Source organism: Arachis hypogaea, chromosome 13, assembly GCF_003086295.3.
Source record: "Arachis hypogaea cultivar Tifrunner chromosome 13, arahy.Tifrunner.gnm2.J5K5, whole genome shotgun sequence".
NCBI classification, from domain to species: domain Eukaryota; kingdom Viridiplantae; phylum Streptophyta; class Magnoliopsida; order Fabales; family Fabaceae; genus Arachis; species Arachis hypogaea.
The window spans coordinates 47,142,093-47,161,032 of NC_092048.1; the positions used below are offsets into that span (position 1 = coordinate 47,142,093).

General features: G+C 38.2%; 2 protein-coding genes and 1 non-coding gene across 3 annotated transcripts; 2 read left to right on the forward strand and 1 right to left on the reverse strand.

Moving 5' to 3' along the window:
- The first annotated feature begins 1,118 nt into the window (after window positions 1–1,118).
- On the forward strand, window positions 1,119–1,226 carry LOC112738795 (small nucleolar RNA R71). Its single transcript, XR_003169745.1, has one exon. It is a non-coding gene; the product is annotated as a small nucleolar RNA R71 (small nucleolar RNA).
- A 12,914-nt stretch (window positions 1,227–14,140) lies between these two features.
- On the forward strand, window positions 14,141–14,830 carry LOC114924980 (uncharacterized). Its single transcript, XM_029291228.1, has one exon. It carries the CDS (start codon window positions 14,141–14,143, stop codon window positions 14,828–14,830), a length of 690 nt encoding a protein of 229 aa, XP_029147061.1.
- A 2,085-nt stretch (window positions 14,831–16,915) lies between these two features.
- Window positions 16,916–18,054, reverse strand: LOC112734035 (protein MAIN-LIKE 1-like). The gene is made up of 2 exons (XM_025783216.1): window positions 17,965–18,054; window positions 16,916–17,491 (listed from the first exon to the last, which is right to left on the reverse strand). Exons 1-2 carry the CDS (start codon window positions 18,052–18,054, stop codon window positions 16,916–16,918), a joined length of 666 nt encoding a protein of 221 aa, XP_025639001.1.
- Between the last annotated feature and the right edge of the window lie 886 nt (window positions 18,055–18,940).

Genomic DNA, 18,940 nt, shown 5'->3' on the forward strand with positions numbered 1-18,940 from the left:
CCAGGATCCTGTCTCTTCTGAGGCAATGTCAGTTGATCCAGATCACTTAGTTCATTGATGAACAAGGGAGGTTCAACTTCCCAAGTATCAATGCCAAACAATTTGGCATTCAGCTTCATGATTGCACCAAGAAACTTGGCAGTTTGCTCTTCAGTAACATCCTCATTCTCTTCAGAAGAGGAATACTCATCAGAGCTCATGAAGGGCATAAGGAGGTTCAATGGAATCTCTATGGTCTCTAGATGAGTCTCAGATTCCTTTGGTTCCTCAGAGGGAAGCTCCTTATTAACCACTGGACGTCCCAGGAGGTCTTCCTCCTTGGGATTCATGTCCTCTCCTCTCCTCACAGGTTCGGCCATGGCGCTTATGTCAATGGCCTTGCACTCTCCTTTTGGGTTCTCTTCTGTATTGCTTGGGAGAGTACTAGGAGGGATTTCAGTGATCCTTTTACTCTGCTGGCCCACTTGTGCTTCCAAATTTCTAATGGAAGACCTTGTTTCATTCATGAAACTTACAGTGGCTTTAGATAGATCAGAGACTAGATTTGCTAAATTAGAAGCATTTTGTTCAGAGTTCTCTGTCTGTTGCTGAGTTGATGATGGAAAAGGTTTATTATTGTTAAACCTGTTTCTTCCACCATTATTAAAGCCTTGTTGAGGCTTTTGATCCTTCCATGAGAAATTTGGATGATTTCTCCATGTTGAGTTATAGGTGTTTCCATAAGGTTCACCTAAGTAATTTACCTCTGCTATTGAAGGGTTCTCAGGATCATAAGCTTCTTCTTCAGAAGATGCCTCTTGAGTACTGTTGGATGCAGCTTGCATTCCATGCAGACTCTGAGAGATCATATTGACTTGCTGAGTCAATATTTTGTTCTGAGCCAATATGGCATTCAGAGTATCAACTTCAAGAACTCCCTTCTTCATAGGCGTCCCATTATTCACAGGATTCCTTTCAGAAGTGTACATGAACTGGTTATTAGCAACCATGTCAATGAGTTCTTGAGCTTCTGCAGGCGTTTTCTTTAGGTGAATGGATCCACCTGCAGAGGTGTCCAGTGACATCTTTGATAGCTCAGATAAACCATCATAGAATATATCCAGGATGGTCCATTCTGAAAGCATGTCAGAAGGACACTTTTTGGTCAACTGTTTGTATCTTTCCCAAGCTTCATAGAGGGATTCACCTTCTTTCTGTCTGAAGGTTTGAACATCAGCTCTAAGCTTGCTCAGCTTTTGAGGAGGAAAGTACTTGGCTAAGAAAGCCGTGACCAGCTTATCCCAAGAGTTCAGGCTGTCTTTGGGTTGAGAATCCAACCATAATCTAGCTCTGTCTCTTACAGCAAAAGGGAAAAGCATGAGCCTGTAGACTTCAGGATCTACTCCATTAGTCTTAACAGTATCACATATCTGCAAGAATTCAGTTAAGAACTGAAAAGGATCTTCAGATGGAAGTCCATGAAACTTGCAGTTCTGCTGCATCAGAGAAACTAATTGAGGTTTCAGCTCAAAGTTGTTTGCTCCAATGGCAGGAATGGAGATGCTTCTTCCATGTAAATTGGAATTTGGTGCAGTAAAGTCACCAAGCATCTTCCTTACATTATCATTATTTTCGGCTGCCATCTCCTCTGCCTGTTCGAAAATTTCTGAAAGGTTATCTCTGGATTGTTGTATTTTAGCTTCTCTTAATTTTCTCTTCAGAGTCCTTTCAGGTTCTGGATCTGCTTCCACAAGAATGTTTTGGTCCTTGCTCCTGCTCATATGACAAAGAAGAAAGCACAAAAAAATAATAATAATAATAATAGAGATCCTTTATACCACAGTATAGGGATCCCTTTGTGAGTGGAAGAAAAGAGGGGGAGACAAAGAATGTGATGTAAAGGAAGAAACACAACTGTACGAATGGAAGAGATGTGAGATGAGATGTTAGGATATGAATGAATAAATAGAATGAGATGGGGGAGGGATAATTTTCGAAAATTATTTTGAAAAAGAGTTAGTGATTTTTGAAAAATGGTTTTTGAAAAAATGTTAGTAATTTTCGAAAATTTTTGAAATAAAAAATAAAAGATAAAAATAATTAGTTAATTAAAAAGAAATATTTGAAAAAGAGGGAAGATATTTTCGAAAATGAGAGAGAGAGAGAGTTAGTTAGGTAGTTTTGAAAAAGTTAAGAAACAAACAAAAAGTTAGTTAGTTAGTTGAAACAATTTTTGAAAAGATAGGAAGTTAGGAAGTTAGAGAAGATATTTTGAAATCACATTTTTGAAAAAGATAAGATAAGAAGATATTTTTGAAAAGATATGATAGAAATTAGTTTTTGAAAAAGATTTGATTTTTAAAATCTCAATTAATGACTTGATTCATAAGAAATCACAAGATATGATTCTAGAACTTAAAGTTTGAATCTTTCTTAACAAGCAAGTAACAAACTTCAAATTTTTGAATCAAAACATTAATTGATTATGTTATTTTCGAAAATTTGATTTAAAAATAAGAAAAACATTTTTGAAAAACATTTTTGGAATTTTCGAAAATAACTAAGAATTTTGAAAAAGATTTGATTTTTGAAAAAGATTTTGAAAAAGATAAAATTTTCAAATTGAAAATTTGATTTGACTTATGAGAAACAATTTGATTTTAAAATTTTTTGAAAAAGTCAATCCAAATTTTCGAATATGATGAGAGAAAAAAAAAGGGAAAGATAATTTTTTTTTATTTTTGAAATTTTTATGAAAAACATGAAAATTATGCAATGCATGAAATTTTTAGATCAAAACATGTGATGCATGCAAGAATACTATGAATGTCAAGATGAACACCAAGAACACCTTGAATGCCATGATGAACATCAAGAACATATTTTTGAAAAATTTTTAATGCAAAGAAAACATGCAAGACACCAAACTTAGAATTCTTTAATGCTTAGGCACTAAGAATTCAAGAATGCATATGATAAACATGAAAAGACACAAAACAAAAAATCATCAAGATCAAACAAGAAGACTTACCAAGAACAACTTGAAGATCATGAAGAACACCATGAATGCATGAAATTTTCGAAAAATGCAAGATGCACATGCAATTGAAATATTTTTTATTTTTGTGATTTTCTAAATTTTTTTGGATTTTTATTTTATATTTTTCGAAAAAATTTTTTGAAAAAGAAAAATAAGGATTCCAAAATTTTTAATATGAATTCCAGGAATCTTGCCATGTTAGTCTAAAGCTTCAGTCTAGGAATTAGACATGGCTCACTAGCCAGCCAAGCTTTCAAAGAAAGCTCGAGTCCAAAACACTAGACATGACCAATGGCCAGCCAAGCTTCAGCAGGTGATCATGGATCAGCAGCAGGTGGATGAGCAACAACTAAGTTGCTCTTGATAACAAATTGCAAGCCTCAGTCCAAATGAATTTAGACATGGCTTTACAGCTAGCCAGGCTTCACATGCTTCATGAAACACTAGAATTCATTCTTAAAAATTTTGAATAAATTTTTGAAAACATTTTTATTTTTTTTTTCGAAAACAAAAGAGAAATTTTTTTTTGAAAATATTTTTGAAAGATCTTTGAAAAGAAAACGAAAAAGAAAGTTACCCAATCTGAGCAACAAGATGAACCGTCAGTTGTCCAAACTCAAACAATCCCCGGCAACGGCGCCAAAAACTTGGTGCTGTTGCCGGATCAAAAGGGAATCTGGCACTGATGTTACCGGACCAAAAGCTTGCCGAAAACTCAAACAATCCCCGGCAACGGCGCCAAAAACTTGGTGTACGAAATTGTGATGTCCAGGCTCGAACAATCCCTGGTAATGGCTCCAAAGCTTGGTGCTTTGATCTTAATTCATAATTGTCACAACTTCGATACAACTAACCAGCAAGTGCACTGGGTCGTCCAAGTAATACCTTACGTGAGTAAGGGTCGAATCCCACGGAGATTGTTGGTATGAAGCAAGCTATGGTCACCTTGTAAATCTCAGTCAGGCAGATATAAAGTGATAATGTTGTTTTCGAATATTATATAATAAAATAGGGATAGAGATACTTACGTAAATCATTGGTAGGAATTTCAGATAAGCGAATGGAGATGCTTTTCGTTCCTCTGAACCTCTGCTTTCCTGCTATCTTCATCCAATCAGTCTTACTCCTTTCCATGGCTGGCTTTATGCAAGGGCATCACCGTTGTCAGTGGCTACATCCCCTCCTCTCAGTGAATAATATGCTCACGCACCCTGTCACGGCACGGCTATTCATCTGTCGGTTCCCGATCATGCTGGAATAGGATTCACCCTCCTTTTGCGTCTGTCACTAACGCCCAGCACTCGCGAGTTTGAAGCTCGTCACAGTCATTCAATCATTGAATCCTACTCAGAATACCACAGACAAGGTTTAGACCTTCCGGATTCTCTTGAATGCCGCCATCATTCTAGCTTACGCCACGAAGATTCTGGTTAGGAGATCTAAGAGATACTCATTCTAGCTTAATTCATGTAGAACGGAAGTGTTTGTCAGGCACGTGTTCATAGGGGAGATGGTGATGAGCGTCACACATAATCATCACCTTCATCACGTTCTTGGGTGCGAATGGATATCTTAGAAGCGAAATAAGATGAATTGAATAGAAAACAGTAGTACTTGCATTAATCTTTGAGGAACAGCAGAGCTCCACACCTTAATCTATGGAGTGTAGAAACTCTACCGTTAAAAATACATAAGTGAAGGTCCAGGCATGGACGAGATGGCCAGCCCCTATGGTCTAAGAACAATGTGTTCCAAGATGGTCAAAAAGACGCCTAATACACTAGTAAGAGGTCCTATTTATAATAAACTAGCTACTAGGGTTTACATGAGTAAGTAATTGATGCATAAATCCACTTCCTGGGCCCACTTGGTGTGTGTTTGGGCTGAGCCTGAGTGTTGCACGTGCAGAGGCCATTTGTGGAGTTGAACGCCAGTTTCTGTGCCAGTTTGGGCGTTCAACTCTGGTTTTGGATCCTTTTCTGGCGCTGGACGCCAGATTTGGGCAGAAGGCTGGCGTTGAACGCCAGTTTACATCGTCAATTCTGGGCCAAAGTATGGACTATTATATATTGCTAGAAAGCTCTGGATGTCTACTTTCCAACGCAATTGGAAGCGCTCCATTTCGAGTTCTGTAGCTCCAGAAAATCCACTTTAAGTGCAGGGAGGTCAGAATCTAACAGCATCAGCAGTCCTTTTTCAACCTCTGAATCTGATTTCTGCTCAAGTCCCTTAATTTCAGCCAGAAAATACCTGAAATCACAGAAAAACACACAAACTCATAGTAAAGTCCAGAAATGTGAATTTAACATAAAAACTAATGAAAACATCCCTAAAAGTAACTAGATCCTACTAAAAACATACTAAAAACAATGCCAAAAAGCGTATAAATTATCCGCTCATCAGAGCCTCCGACACCTATTGATGCTAGTACTCAAACCGAGGTAGTATTATACAAATGGTGGAAAAAATCTAACCATTTAAGTATCATGTTCATTATATTTCGTATCTCAGCTAGTATCTTTGGTTCAATTCCTGATTGCGAGAATGTCAAGAATTATATAAAGGCTATTGATGAACAATTTGATTCTTTTAGGGTGAAAGTATCATTTTTGTCCCTAACGTTTCAATCGTCTTATTTAAGTTCTTAACGTTTCAAAATTGACTCAATGTTGTCCTGTCGTTAGGGATCCGTTAACAGAATTGACGGCGGGACAAAATTGAGACGATTTTGAAACATTAGGGACTTAAATAGGACGAAAACGTTGGGGACAAAAACGATACATAGAAATAAATTTTAATTTTATCTTTCAATAATATCAATTTTTTACTGTACATAGTATTCAATTATTTTTTAATTACATCTAAATAAATTACACTTAATCACATTACTTTTCTTATAAATAAATTTATTTTTTTATAATTTGACACTTAAAGTAATGTAATCTTTTTATAAATAAATAAATTTTACACTTTCATTCTAAATAAATAATGTAATGATTAGAATGAAAGTGTAAAATTATAAAAAAAAATTATAAGTAATGTGATTAAGTAATGAAAGTAAAATTACATTATTTAGATTATAATAAAAGTATAAAATTTATTTATTTATAAAAAAATTATATTACTTTAAGTGTAAAATAATAAAAAATTAATTTATTTAGAATGAAAGTATAAAATTATAAAAAAATATAAGTAGTGTGATTAAGTAATGAAAGTAAAATTACATTATTTAGAATGAAAGTGTAAAAGTTATTTATTTATAAAAAAATACATTACTTTAAGGTAAAATTATAAAAAAATTAATTTATTTAGAATGAAAGTAATGTGATTAACTGTAATTTACTTAGATGTGATTAAAAAATAATTGAATACTATGTACAGTAAAAAATTGATATTATTGAAGGATAAAATAAAAATTTATTTCTATGTATCATTTTTGTCCCCAATGTTTTTGTCCTATTTAAGTCCCTAACGTTTTAAAATCGTCTCAATTTTGTCCCGCCGTCAATTCTGTTAACGGATCCCTAACGGTAGGACAATATTGAGTCAATTTTGAAACGTTAGGGACTTAAATAGGACATTGAAACGTTAGGGACAACTTTAGGACTTAACCCGAATGTTGGGGACAAAAACGATACTTTACTCTTCTTTTAGTAAGGCACTTTCAAGCACCTTAATGGCACAATTGTCATCCATGAAGTTTACCGACGTAAGGGGTGTGCGTGAGCATATCATGAGGTTGAGAAACATAGCAACACAACTAAAGACTTTATAGGTTGAGATCTTTGACTCATTTCTAATGCATCTTATTCTGAATTCTCTTCTTATCTAGTACGCACTTTTTAAGATTTCTTATAACACACATAGAGAAAAGTAGTCCATCAATGAATTAATGGTAATGTGTGTACAAGAGACAGGAAGGCTAGTTCAAGAACTTGGTGAAAGTGCACTGTTGGTAACAAATGAGAATGGTAAGAAGCAAGCTCATAAGAAAAAAGGAAAGGGTATTGCATCCTATCTTATGAAGAAAGAAGGTGCATGATGTTTCTTTTGAAAAAAGAAAGGACACGTGAAAAAGGAGTACCCAAAGTTTAAGGCTTGGCTTGAGAAGAAAGATACTAACTTTTGTGATCTTATTCCTTCAGTGTGTTTTGAATCTAATTTTGTAAAAATATGTCATGACACTTGGTGGATTGATTCTGGTGCTGAAATTTAAATTTCAAATACCATGGAAGTTTCATAAGGAAAAGAAAACTGATAGAAAGTGAATTGAGCATCTATATGAACAATCGAATGCATTCACATGTGGAAGCTGTTGGAATATTTCGGCTTATAGTAAGTAATGGTTGTATTTTAGATTTAGAAAGAACTTTTTATATTTCAGATATCTCTAAGAATTTGATTTCTTTATCTAAACTTGTAAAACAAAAATTCTGTATAATTTTTATTGATGATACTGATGATATTATTAAAAATTCTAATATTATTGAATGTGGTACTTTAATTGGTGATTTATTTAAAGTCCATTTAGCTAATAATATTTCATCAGGTTTAATGATTATATATGGCAATGTTATGAATTAAAAATCCTCCATGTTATGATACTGTAGGTTAGGGACACATCTTCATTGGAAGAATAAAGAAATTAGTAAGTAATGGAGTTCTTAAACCTCTAAACTTTACTGATGTTGATATTTGTGTAGATTGTATTAAGGGCAAGAAAACCAAAAAGTGTCAAAAAGGTACTAAGAGGAGTTCTGACATATTAGAAATAATTTACACTGACATATGTTGTCCTGATATGTCCTCAAGTGGTTAGAAATACTTCATCTCCTTTATTGATGATTATTGATGATATATGTGTCTCTATATGCTTCATAATAAATATGAGGCATTAGATGCTTTTGAAGTTTATAAAGTTGAAGTAAACAAATAATATGAAAAGCAAATTAAGATCATGAGATCAGATAGAGATGGAGAATTCTACGGGAGATATACTAAAAATGGACAAGTACCTAGTCCATTTGCAAAGTATTTTCAAGATCATGGTATTGTGACACAATACATCATGTTTGGCACACCAAATCAAAATAGTGTAGCTAAAAGAAGATATCAAACTTTGCTTGATATGGTGATTAACAACTCCAATCTTCCTTTATCCTTATAGAATCAAGCCCTTAAGACTGCATATATATTAAATAGAGTTCCAACCAAGGCAGTTGCTAAAACGCCATTTAAACTATGGAAATGTTGAAAACCTAGTTTGAATCATATACGCATTTGGGGTTGTCTTGGTGAAGTTTGGATTTATAATCTACAAGAAAAGAAGTTGGACCTAAGGACGATAAGTACCTATTTTTTATAGGTTATGCAGAAAAGTCTAAGGGTTACAGGTTTTATTGTCCCTCCCACTCAAGTAAACTAATTAAATCTAAAAATACAATATTTTTAGAGCATGATGTGGAAAGTGGGAGAAATCGTTCTCTTAATGTTGTTGAGAAAACTTCTCTATGTACAAGAGTGATTATTCAATATAATGCCCATACAGATAGGGTCAATGTAGAACAACCTATTACTGATGTTCCACATCATGAAGATAATATAGAACAACTTATTATAATATTTTATATCATGAAGATAATATTCTAGTATATCATATGGTGGAGGATCAAACTCTTCATAATGAAAGTATTGTTTAAGAACATATTGTTCAAGAGAAATCTCAAGAAGAGGGAGAACCTATTATGCCACTACTTTTACAAAAGGTCGATGATGCAACATTAAGAAGATCAACTAGAATAAAAAAACCTACAACTTCTAGTGACTATGTAGTGTATCTTACTGAGTTTGACTATGATGTTTGTGATGAAAAAGACTCAACGACGTTTTCACAAGCAATTGAAGGTCGTAATTTTAATTTATGGCTAGATGCTATGAAGAATGAAATGCATTCTATGGCAAATAACCAAGTTTGAGATCTTGTAGAATTGCCTGATGGAGAAAAGGCTATTGGCTGTAAATGGGTCTTTAAGACTAAGAAAGATTCATCAAACAATATTGAATGATACAAGGCTCGACTTGTTGTCAAAGAATTTACTCAAAAGGAAGGAGTTAACTACAGGAAAATCTTTCCTCTTATTTCAAAGAAAGACTATTTCTGCATCATTATGGTATTGGTAGCGCACATGAAATTGCATCAAATAGATGTAAAAATTGCTTTTCTTAATGGAGATTTGGAAGAAGATGTCTATATGAGACAACCCATAGGATTTATCTCAAGTGTTGGTAAGCAGTTGGTTTACAAGCTTAAGAGAGTAATGTATGGTCTTAAGCAGGCTTTTCGATAATGGTATTTGAAGTTTCATAATGTGACTTCATTTGGATTCATTGAAAATATTTTTCATCAAAGTATATACCACAAGGTTAGTGAGAGTAAGATCATATTTCTTATCTTATATATGGATGACATTTTGCTTGCAACAAATGACTTAGGATTGTTACATGAGGTGAAATAATTTTTTCTAGACATTTTAATATGAAAGATATGGATAATGCATCTTATTCATTGGCATAAAGATTCATAGAGATAAACTTAAAGAAATTTTAGGGTTATTTCAGGAAACCTATATTAATAAAGTTCTTGAGAGGTTTAAAATGCAAAATTGTTCACCAAGTGTTGCACCTGTTGTAAAAGGTGACAAGTTTTGCTTAGATCAATGTCCCAAAAAAGAACTTGAAAAGGAACAAATGTAAAATATTCCTTATGTTTCAGTCATTTGAAGTCTAATGTATGTCTAGGTCTGTACAAGACCTAACATTACTTTTGCTGTTGGCATGTTAGAAAGATATCAAAGTAATTCAGGTATTATCCATTGGAGAGCTGCAAAGAAGGTTTTAAGGTATCTTCAAGGGACCAAGGACTTCATGCTTACATATAGAAGAACCGACAATTTGAAAATTGTTGGATACTCAAACTCATACTTTGCAGATGTGTTGATTCTAAGAAATCATCTTCAGGATATATCTTTATGCTTGCTGATGGAGCAGTTTCTTAGAAGTGTGCAAAACAGTTACTTGTAGCCACTTCTACCATGGAAGTCGAGTTTATTGCTTGTTTTGAGGCTACATCATAATGTGTTTGGTTGAAGAATTTCATCTCTGTGCTTAAGATTATGGATTGTATCTCTAGGACATTGAGATATATTGTGAGAATTCAGCTGCTATATTTATGGCTAAGAATAATAGAAGTAGAAGTCGAAGTAAGCACATCGACATTAAATATTTAGCCATTAAAGACCAAATTAGGTCTAATGCAGTGCAGATAGCGCATATTATTACTAAACAGATGATAGCTGATCCTTTAACAAAAGGCATGTCGCCAAGATTGTTTAAGGATCATGTTAGTAGTATGAGTTTATATTCAGCAACGTCACTTATATGACTTAGCTTATGTTGTATTATATGACATATTTGGATATGAAATTATTATTATTATTATTTATTTTTCATTTGGTTAGTATATATGCACATATATGATTGAGAATGACAAATAAAATTTAGTGAAGGATCTAGAATAAGCATTGGGCATATTCATACAGAAATACCACATAAAGAGTTTATTCAATTAGGAGATGTTACATTGTAATACATGCAAGATAATACTCGATTAATGAGGACCTACCGCTATAATTTGTGTAATTTGTCTTAATTGTTTGAGCATAGTATGTAATTACTGACTAGATGTAACAAATATTGGACCAAGTGAAAGAATGTTAGAATTTTATTCTATTTGTAGTCTAATTTGTTAATATAGATATTATCTAATGATATTGTAATTATTAAAAAATTTTATCAGTTAACTCTATTGGCAGTTGGTTTGTTCTTTGATGGAGAGAACACGATTGTTCACAAAAGGTATAGTTTGGGTCTCTAATTCTAATCATCATGACAGACATTTTGGTTCCATCCAAAATTAGTGGTTCAAGAATTCGAAGTTTCAAATCGAATTAAGAATATATGGTAATAATTGGAGGTACGTAAATTACTAGTTTTGTAAAATAACTAACACCATGTCCATCTATGCATGATGAGGATATTTGGAACGCTTTCTCCAAATTACACTAGATATAGTAAAATTTAATTTTGATCAAAGGTATTTTATTGAAAATCATGTAGTACAGGATAAAGTTAGAAATTAAATTTTAAATAATTCTTAAAGTTAGTATAGTTAACCAAAACGATGGTTGCAATAACATATAAAGATATGGGATAATTTGTATGTTTGGTTGGAATAAGATATAAAGATATGGGTTAGTTGTTTTATAAAATTAATAAATTGTTAATGCTTGAATTTTGTAACTTGCAAAAAATCAAGAAACAGATATGTCTTGCACATAAGGAACAATTTAATGTCACAACTTACAAAATGTGTAACAACAACCACGTGTTATTTGTGGCAGAAAAAAGAGCTGACAAATATTTTTTGCAACCAACAAAAATCTCTAGAAAAGACATATGCCATGCATACTGTATGATTGGTGTACATTGAAATTTGATATTTGTACAAATAATTTAATACATTTTACATAACCATGTTATTTGCCTCGTCTCCATCCTCATTATATGAATTATTTGGTAGTTAGCTTCAAACTCCTTTTTGTTATCATTATTATTTTCATTCCAGTTTATTTCTCTATCTTTATGTTTATCAATATCAAACTCATCTTCAACTTCATTCGTAGCTAACTATAAAAACTTAAGGGTAAAAAACCCAAATGCGTCATGGGGAGTTGAAATTTACCCAAATCCGCCAAATGAAAATCTGAGACATCAATCCACCAAAGAAGACTTTTATATAATTCAAATCAATAAAATTTGAATTAGACTTACACATAATTCGAATTGATATAGTTCAAATTATTCCCAAGCATTATTCGAATGTAGTTCGAATCAATTAGCATCGAATTATGGATGCATGGTTCGAATTATATTAATTCGAATACTAAAATCACGTGGCTTAAGGGAGTTCGAATCATCTTGATTCGAATTACTCTCATTTGGTAATTCAAAGTAATTCGAATTGACTTAATTCGAATTACATATATATAGTGCGAATGGAGTTGATTCGAATTATTGTGAGGCATAGCTCTATATATATGAGGTGTACGTGAGTTGCTCTCAATAGAAGGGTCAGATGGCTGGTGAGGATAGGTTTCTAGTGTTGGTTCACCACAGAAGATCGATTAAGAGAAAAACTCGATCCGGTGTGAAGTTCACTGATAAGGATCCTCTCTGTATTATCGCAAGGCTTACGACGAGCTATGATGACCTTGTTAGCTCTGTATTGCTGAAACTTGGTCTGGAAGGTGTGAAAAGGGTTAAGAAGTTTTTCTATCGCATTCCAACCACGGTGCTCCAAGATACCGTGAAGTATGACTGTTTCACGACCGGGAGTGATGAGGACTTGCAGGTCATGTTTTATTGTCGCCGGCAGTTTCTCGAGGTGAGGACACCAAAGCTGTTGGCAAAGTTGGTTGATGTGGTTTCCAGTTCGGGGGGTTCGAACCGGAATACGCACGCTGTAGCCACGGTGGCCGGTTCTAGCTCGAGACCTGCCGTTGCTTCTTCCTCCGTCCCTACGTACGAGCCACTGATCCAGCCTGTTGCCTCCCCTTCGTTCGCTGTTGATCTCAGCGGCAATGTCGGCGACGAGGTTGGTACAGGAGAACATCTTCCGACCTCAGTACATTGTGCTACACCTGCTGGTGTTGGAGACGGATTATTTGATGATCCAGATGACGATGATGTTGAGCCGGATCTGATTGCCGATGACAGCGGCGATGATCTCGGAGCGAGTGACCCGAGAAGGGCTGCAGGTGGATCTAGTTCTGGGACACAGCAGTACCCACCCCATTTTTCATCATTGGACCTAGATGCCATGAGGCAGGATGGGCTTCCTGGGCAGGCTACTAGATTTGGTGCTAGAGATGTGGACGGGTCTGCTGGTATGACAGAGTTCCAGGTTGGTCAGCAGTTTTAGGATAAAGATGAGGCCCTATTGAGTGTGAAGACTTACAGCATCCGCCGAGGGGTACAGTACAAGGTAGTTGAGTCTGACTATCGCCGGTATGTGGGAAAGTGTTCTGAGTTTGGGAATGGGTGCACATGGTTGATTCGGTTGAGTCTCCGGCAGCGCAAGGGCATCTGGGAAGTGAAACGGTACAACGGACCGCATACGTGTCTCGCCACCTCTATCTCCAGCGACCATAGGAGTTTGGATTATCATGTGATAGCGACATTCATTATGCCAATGGTGAGGGCAGATGCATCCGTCAACATCAAGGTGCTCCTAAATGCCACGGCTGCACACTTTGGATTCAGGCCGACGTACAGGAGGGTCTAGATGGCGAAGCAGAAGGCTGTTGCCGTCATCTATGGTGACTGGGATGAGTCGTACAATGAGCTCCCTAGGTGGGTGTTAGGAGTCCAGTTGACCATGCCTGGTTTAGTAGCAGTCCTTCGGACATGCCCTGTTCGAGTTGGGGGCCAGTTGGACGAGTCTCATGCTTATTTTCATAGGCTGTTCTGGACGTTCCCACCTTGTATCGAGGTATTCCGTCATTGCAAGCCGTTGGTGAGTATTGACGGCACCCATCTATATGGTAAGTATGGGGGAACGTTGCTTGTTGCAATTGCACAGGACGGGAACTCCAACATACTCCCTGTGGCATTTGCACTAGTTGAGGGTGAGAATATTGATTCGTGGTCCTTCTTTCTCTCTCACCTCCGTCAGCACGTCACACCGTAGCCAGGTCTGCTAGTTATTTCGGACAGGTATAACGGCATCAAGGCCGCGCTTGAGGCTCCTGATGGGGATGGCTACCTCCAGCTGCATACCGAGCATTCTGCATTCGACACGTAGCAGCCAATTTCACCCTCACCTTCAAGGGCAAAGACGCTCGGAGGCTTCTTGTGAATGCCGCATATGCAAAGACCGAAGTGGAGTTCAATTACTGGTTTGATATTCTGCGCTCTGAGAATCCGGCGATGTGTGACTGGGTGAACAGGATTGAGTATTCGTTGTGGACATAGTATTGTGATGAGGGGCGCAGATTCGGACACATGATGATCAATATCTCTGAGTGTGTGAACTCAATCCTTAAGGGTGTTAGGAACCTCCCTGTGTGCTCGTTGGTGAAGGCAACATACGGCAGGTTGGCTGAACTATTCGTCCGCAAGGGGAGGGAGGCACAGGCCCAGCTGGGTACCGGACAACAATTCAGTCAATACCTGGTAAAGTGTATCGAGGCCAATCTGAAGATGTCTAGGTGCTTCACGGTGACTGTATACGACAGGGATAACTCAGAGTACACGGTGGCAGAGACGACTCCGACTAGTTCGTTCTCACTGGGAAGCTACAGGGTCTCAATGGGTTCTCAGACATGTGATTGTGGATACTTCCAGGCACTTCATTTCCCATGTCCGCACGCATTGGCATGCTGTGCCTACTCACGTGTTACTTGGCAGCCATACGTCCACCCGGTGTATCGACTTAGTTCGGTTTTCAGTGTACATCAGATGGGATTCACTCCTCCCATCCCGGAGGGTTTCTGGCCACCTTATGACGGACCGACCGTTATACCGGACCCGAATATGAGGCGTGCGAGGGAGGGTCGTCCGAGGTCCACTCGGATACGGACCAATATGGATGAGACAGATTCGAACCAGCCCAAGAGATGTGGCCTCTGTAGGCAACCCGGACACACTCACTGGAGTTGTCCACAGGCCGGAGGACCCAGTCATGCAGTGTGAAATGAATAGTTATGTCTGGATTTGTGTTCTACTTTGTATTAGTTTGATCATCTGTACTTTTTTTCTAGAAAAAGATGTACTTGGTTTCCTAACTAGTAAGTTTTCAGTGTTGAAAAATCCGTCTCGTAGAAGACATGTATGTTAGATGTGTTAACTATTATGGAAATAAAATACATAAGGAAAATACACATGTTTTTACCGTGACTAATACATAATAATGCAATGTTAAACTAACTTTTGCATGATCTGATGGACTAACAAAATAAAATACAACACCGATAACGAAACGATATAACATACAACAAAGATCAGGAAATAACATATACCACGATACACAAATCATCTAAAGAGGTGCGACCCCGTGCCACAACGGCGTGGAACTCGTGCCTATATGACCTCTCTGGATAAGGGGCTCTTCATCCTCGATCTCGTCCTCCTCGTCCTCCAGGGGTGGCTGGGCAGGCGCCCTAGACTGGACATGTATGGTTCTGGACAAGGATGGTCCGGTGACTGAATGTGACGCACCAATACGTGCGGATGCTGGGGTCCCACCCAAGGTGAAAGGCTGAACAGGGCCCACGGAGGGAGGCTCATTCAGATCGACATCTAACGCTGTTTGTGTCCCCGACGTCTGTCCCCGTCGACAGGCAGCCTCATCCTCCTTCATGATGGTGGTGATCTCATCTAGGAAATGTGATCCACCAAAATACGCGTCAATCCCATCACCGGCAAGAAACTCTGAAAACATGGATCCCGGAATCACCCATGGCGTAGTCTCCTGATGTGCCTGGTCATCAGCCGGAACACCAACGAAGTAATCTCCCAGAGGCCCCTCTCCAAGCCCGGTGTCAGCATGGCTCGATGGATCTCCCACATCGGATCCATACCACTCTCCACCAAGTCCGCCACGATCGGGCCTAACACCCCCCACTGCAGCCCCTCCTCCATCGGTATGATCAACACGATCAGGCATATCCTGCCTAGCAGGAGCCCCCCTCCTCCTGCCTCCACGCCCTCATCATCGACCACCGCCCCTCCTGGCCTCGTCACCTTCCTCCATAGCCTGGTCCAGCCATCTCCACTCACGCTGGCTACGACGTGTCCCGACTCGAGCTCTCCTCTCAACCCGATGCCTGTCAGGAACGTCATCAACTCGGTCCATATTTGGAACTCGGCCGGCACCCCTCTGCGTCGCCTCAACCGGAATAGGAATACCTCTCGGATCTCCCAGGTACATCTCAGGTGACAAGAACCTCTTTTTATGCTGATGCCACCAGGCCAAGAACTCATGTGAAGGTCCCGGGTCAGCAACAACGTCGAACCGTAACATGTGGTCCGCACGTATCTCCCAGTGAAGGTGCCAATGCTGTAAATGGGACGGGAACCAACGGTCACCACCTCTCTCGTCCTTCGACATCAAGAAGTCGATGTTCAGGGCGGGATGCGGGGGAGGCTGTACGCCGCCAAACTGCGGTAACACTCTATCAACCTGATGCCACTCAACCACCGCAAAATATATCAGGGACGTCACACACCGCCATAACATCATATGCCGAGGCTCCAAGACCTCCGGATGAACAACCTGGAGGACGTCGGGTGTGCTATAGGGCATCCATATAAACTGAAAAAAGCAAATCAAATCTATTTGGCGAATTTGTTAAACCATATAAACTGAAAGAAGCATTAACTATACATATGAGATTAGCGTACTTACATCCCGAGCCTATAACAAGTCTATCTTCAGTCGAGCCATCTGCACCCGAGGTCCCTTCTCGCTAATCCCAGGATTGTAACCTGACCACCTGCGTAGGAAATTAAACATGGTACTGCATTGATGAGTGATTCTAAAAGGCATAAAATTGCATGAGTAATTGACAATAAATCAAATAAAGATAAATAGTACAATACGATAGTGGTACCTGGAGGCAAGGGGCCAGCTAAATGCATCATACCCAGTAGGCCTAAAACCAGGAAAACGCTAAAAAATCCAAGACTGAAGTAACTGTAACGGCCCATCTAACTTCACTACATGTCTGTTGGCCACTCGGCACATGCACCGGTACAACCATGCTAGTGCCGCCGACCCTAACTATAGCCACCCATCTCCTCAAGCCTAGCCACAAACGGTAACCATCTGATGTGAATACGATTGCCGGACTTGTCGGTAAACAGCGGGGTGCCCAACAACATCATGATATAGGCACGGGCATAGCGCCTGACCGTCTCCTCATCTGCCCCCTCGGGGCACTCTGCGAAAGTCTCCTGGAACCAGGTACAGTTCACTGTGAACTTTTGTATTTGGTTCGCGGGAGGTAACACACCAAGCAACTCATGGAACCACTGCCAAGCTGGCCTGCCACCCTCTATGTATATGTGGAAGTCTGTCAGGCAACCACTGACGTAATGTCCATCCACTGGCAACCCCAACTGGTACGCGACATCCTGAAGTGTGATGGTGCACTCGCCGAACGGCATGTGAAACGTGTGCGTCTCCGGACGCCACCGCTCCACGAATGCACTGACAAGGGGCTCGTCCAATTGGAACCATCTATCGTTCAGTCTCACAAGATGGTATAGTCCTGCCATCTGCAAGTATGGAACGTACCTCTCATCAAGTCGCATCCCCTGCTGCCGCCGCATGCTCGATATGCAACGCCGGGGCTGCGCATTACATGGACCGCATAATTAGAACAGTTTACAATACCACTAACGGATAAAATTCACGATGTAACCAAGTAACCAAAAAAAAATGCAATTGGAGATATATCAGTCCACTACGAAAATTGCAAACAAAACCCGCAAACATAGACCGCATCTAAATTCCACGTGCAAAAGTAACTTCTACTGAACCGCTAGCAAAACCGCAAGCAAAACCGCACACTCAAACCGAATCCAAAATATTAGAAAAATAAACCACATGCAAATCCACTTAATAAAACTACGGGCAAAACCACTCATTAAACCACTCATTAAACCACGGACAAATCCACTTACATAAACCGCATGCACTACAACTAACCAAAACCACTAACATAAACCGTCAATAAAACCGCTATCATAAACCAAATGAAATACCGATTTACAATACCACTAACATATACAAATATAATAAACCACCATTATAAACCACTAACCTTGTCGTTGATCACCCCGGCTATATGAGCGACTCCATCCAGTCGATACAGCCTTCCCGGATCATCCCCCATTCCTGGATCATCCCCCATCGCCTAAGTATGCCACTCCAGACTTTCTCGGGCCGGTTTTGGGTCGCTTTCTCTGGGATTTTGTGGGGTATGAGAATGAAAAACTGATTCGAATGAACTAGGTTCGAACTCCTTATATAGGGCATTCACTTGTAATTCGAATCAACGAGGTTTGAATTACCTTTTGTGCCAAAATGTGAGTAATTCGAATCAATTCGTTTCGAATTACAACTTGTTGCGATCTGTACATAATTCGAATCAATTCGATTCGAATTTCTTGATACAAACGTCTGCCTACTAATTCGAATTAATATAATTCGAACCATGCATACATAATTCGATGCTTATTGATTCGAACTACATTCGAATATTGCTTGAGAATAATTCAAATCTTATTGATTCGAATTATATAAAAGTGTTCTTTGGTGAATTGATGTATCAGAATTTTGTTTGGCTGATTTAGGTAAAATTTATCTACCATTGGCGCATTTTGGTTTTTTACCCAAAACTTAACATATAACTCTATCATTGACACTTAAGCTTAAGTTTGATGATAGGTCAAAAACAGTTCTTGTATAGTTACTTTATCAATAACAAGCATTTTATGAAACTATACTAACCTACCAAATGCTATAACTAGGTGCTTGTATAAATTACTGCTCACCTTCTTTGAAAAGTGGCTTTGTATATTTTGACAAAGAGCACTTGATATCTCTGCAAATATCATAGTGCAAGAAATAACCAAAAAAAAAAAAAAAACTAGACTTTCACACTCAAATCTCACACCTTTATGTGTATGTGATATAATCTCATCGTTATAATACACTTATAAAGTCACACTAGCTTTTATTTCTTTTTCCTTTCATCTTACAAACCCACTATTTCCTTCTTCTATAAAACTATCTTC

Bases quoted from the DNA above. Each gene is read 5' to 3' on its own strand.
- LOC114924980 (XM_029291228.1), top strand. From the start codon at position 14,141: ATGATGATCAATATCTCTGAGTGTGTGAACTCAATCCTTAAGGGTGTT.
- LOC112734035 (XM_025783216.1), bottom strand. From the start codon at position 18,054: ATGGGGGATGATCCAGGAATGGGGGATGATCCGGGAAGGCTGTATCGA. The intron at 17,492-17,964 runs GTTAGTGGTTTA...TGTAATGCGCAG, and splicing joins CCGGGGTGATCAACGACAAG to CCCCGGCGTTGCATATCGAG.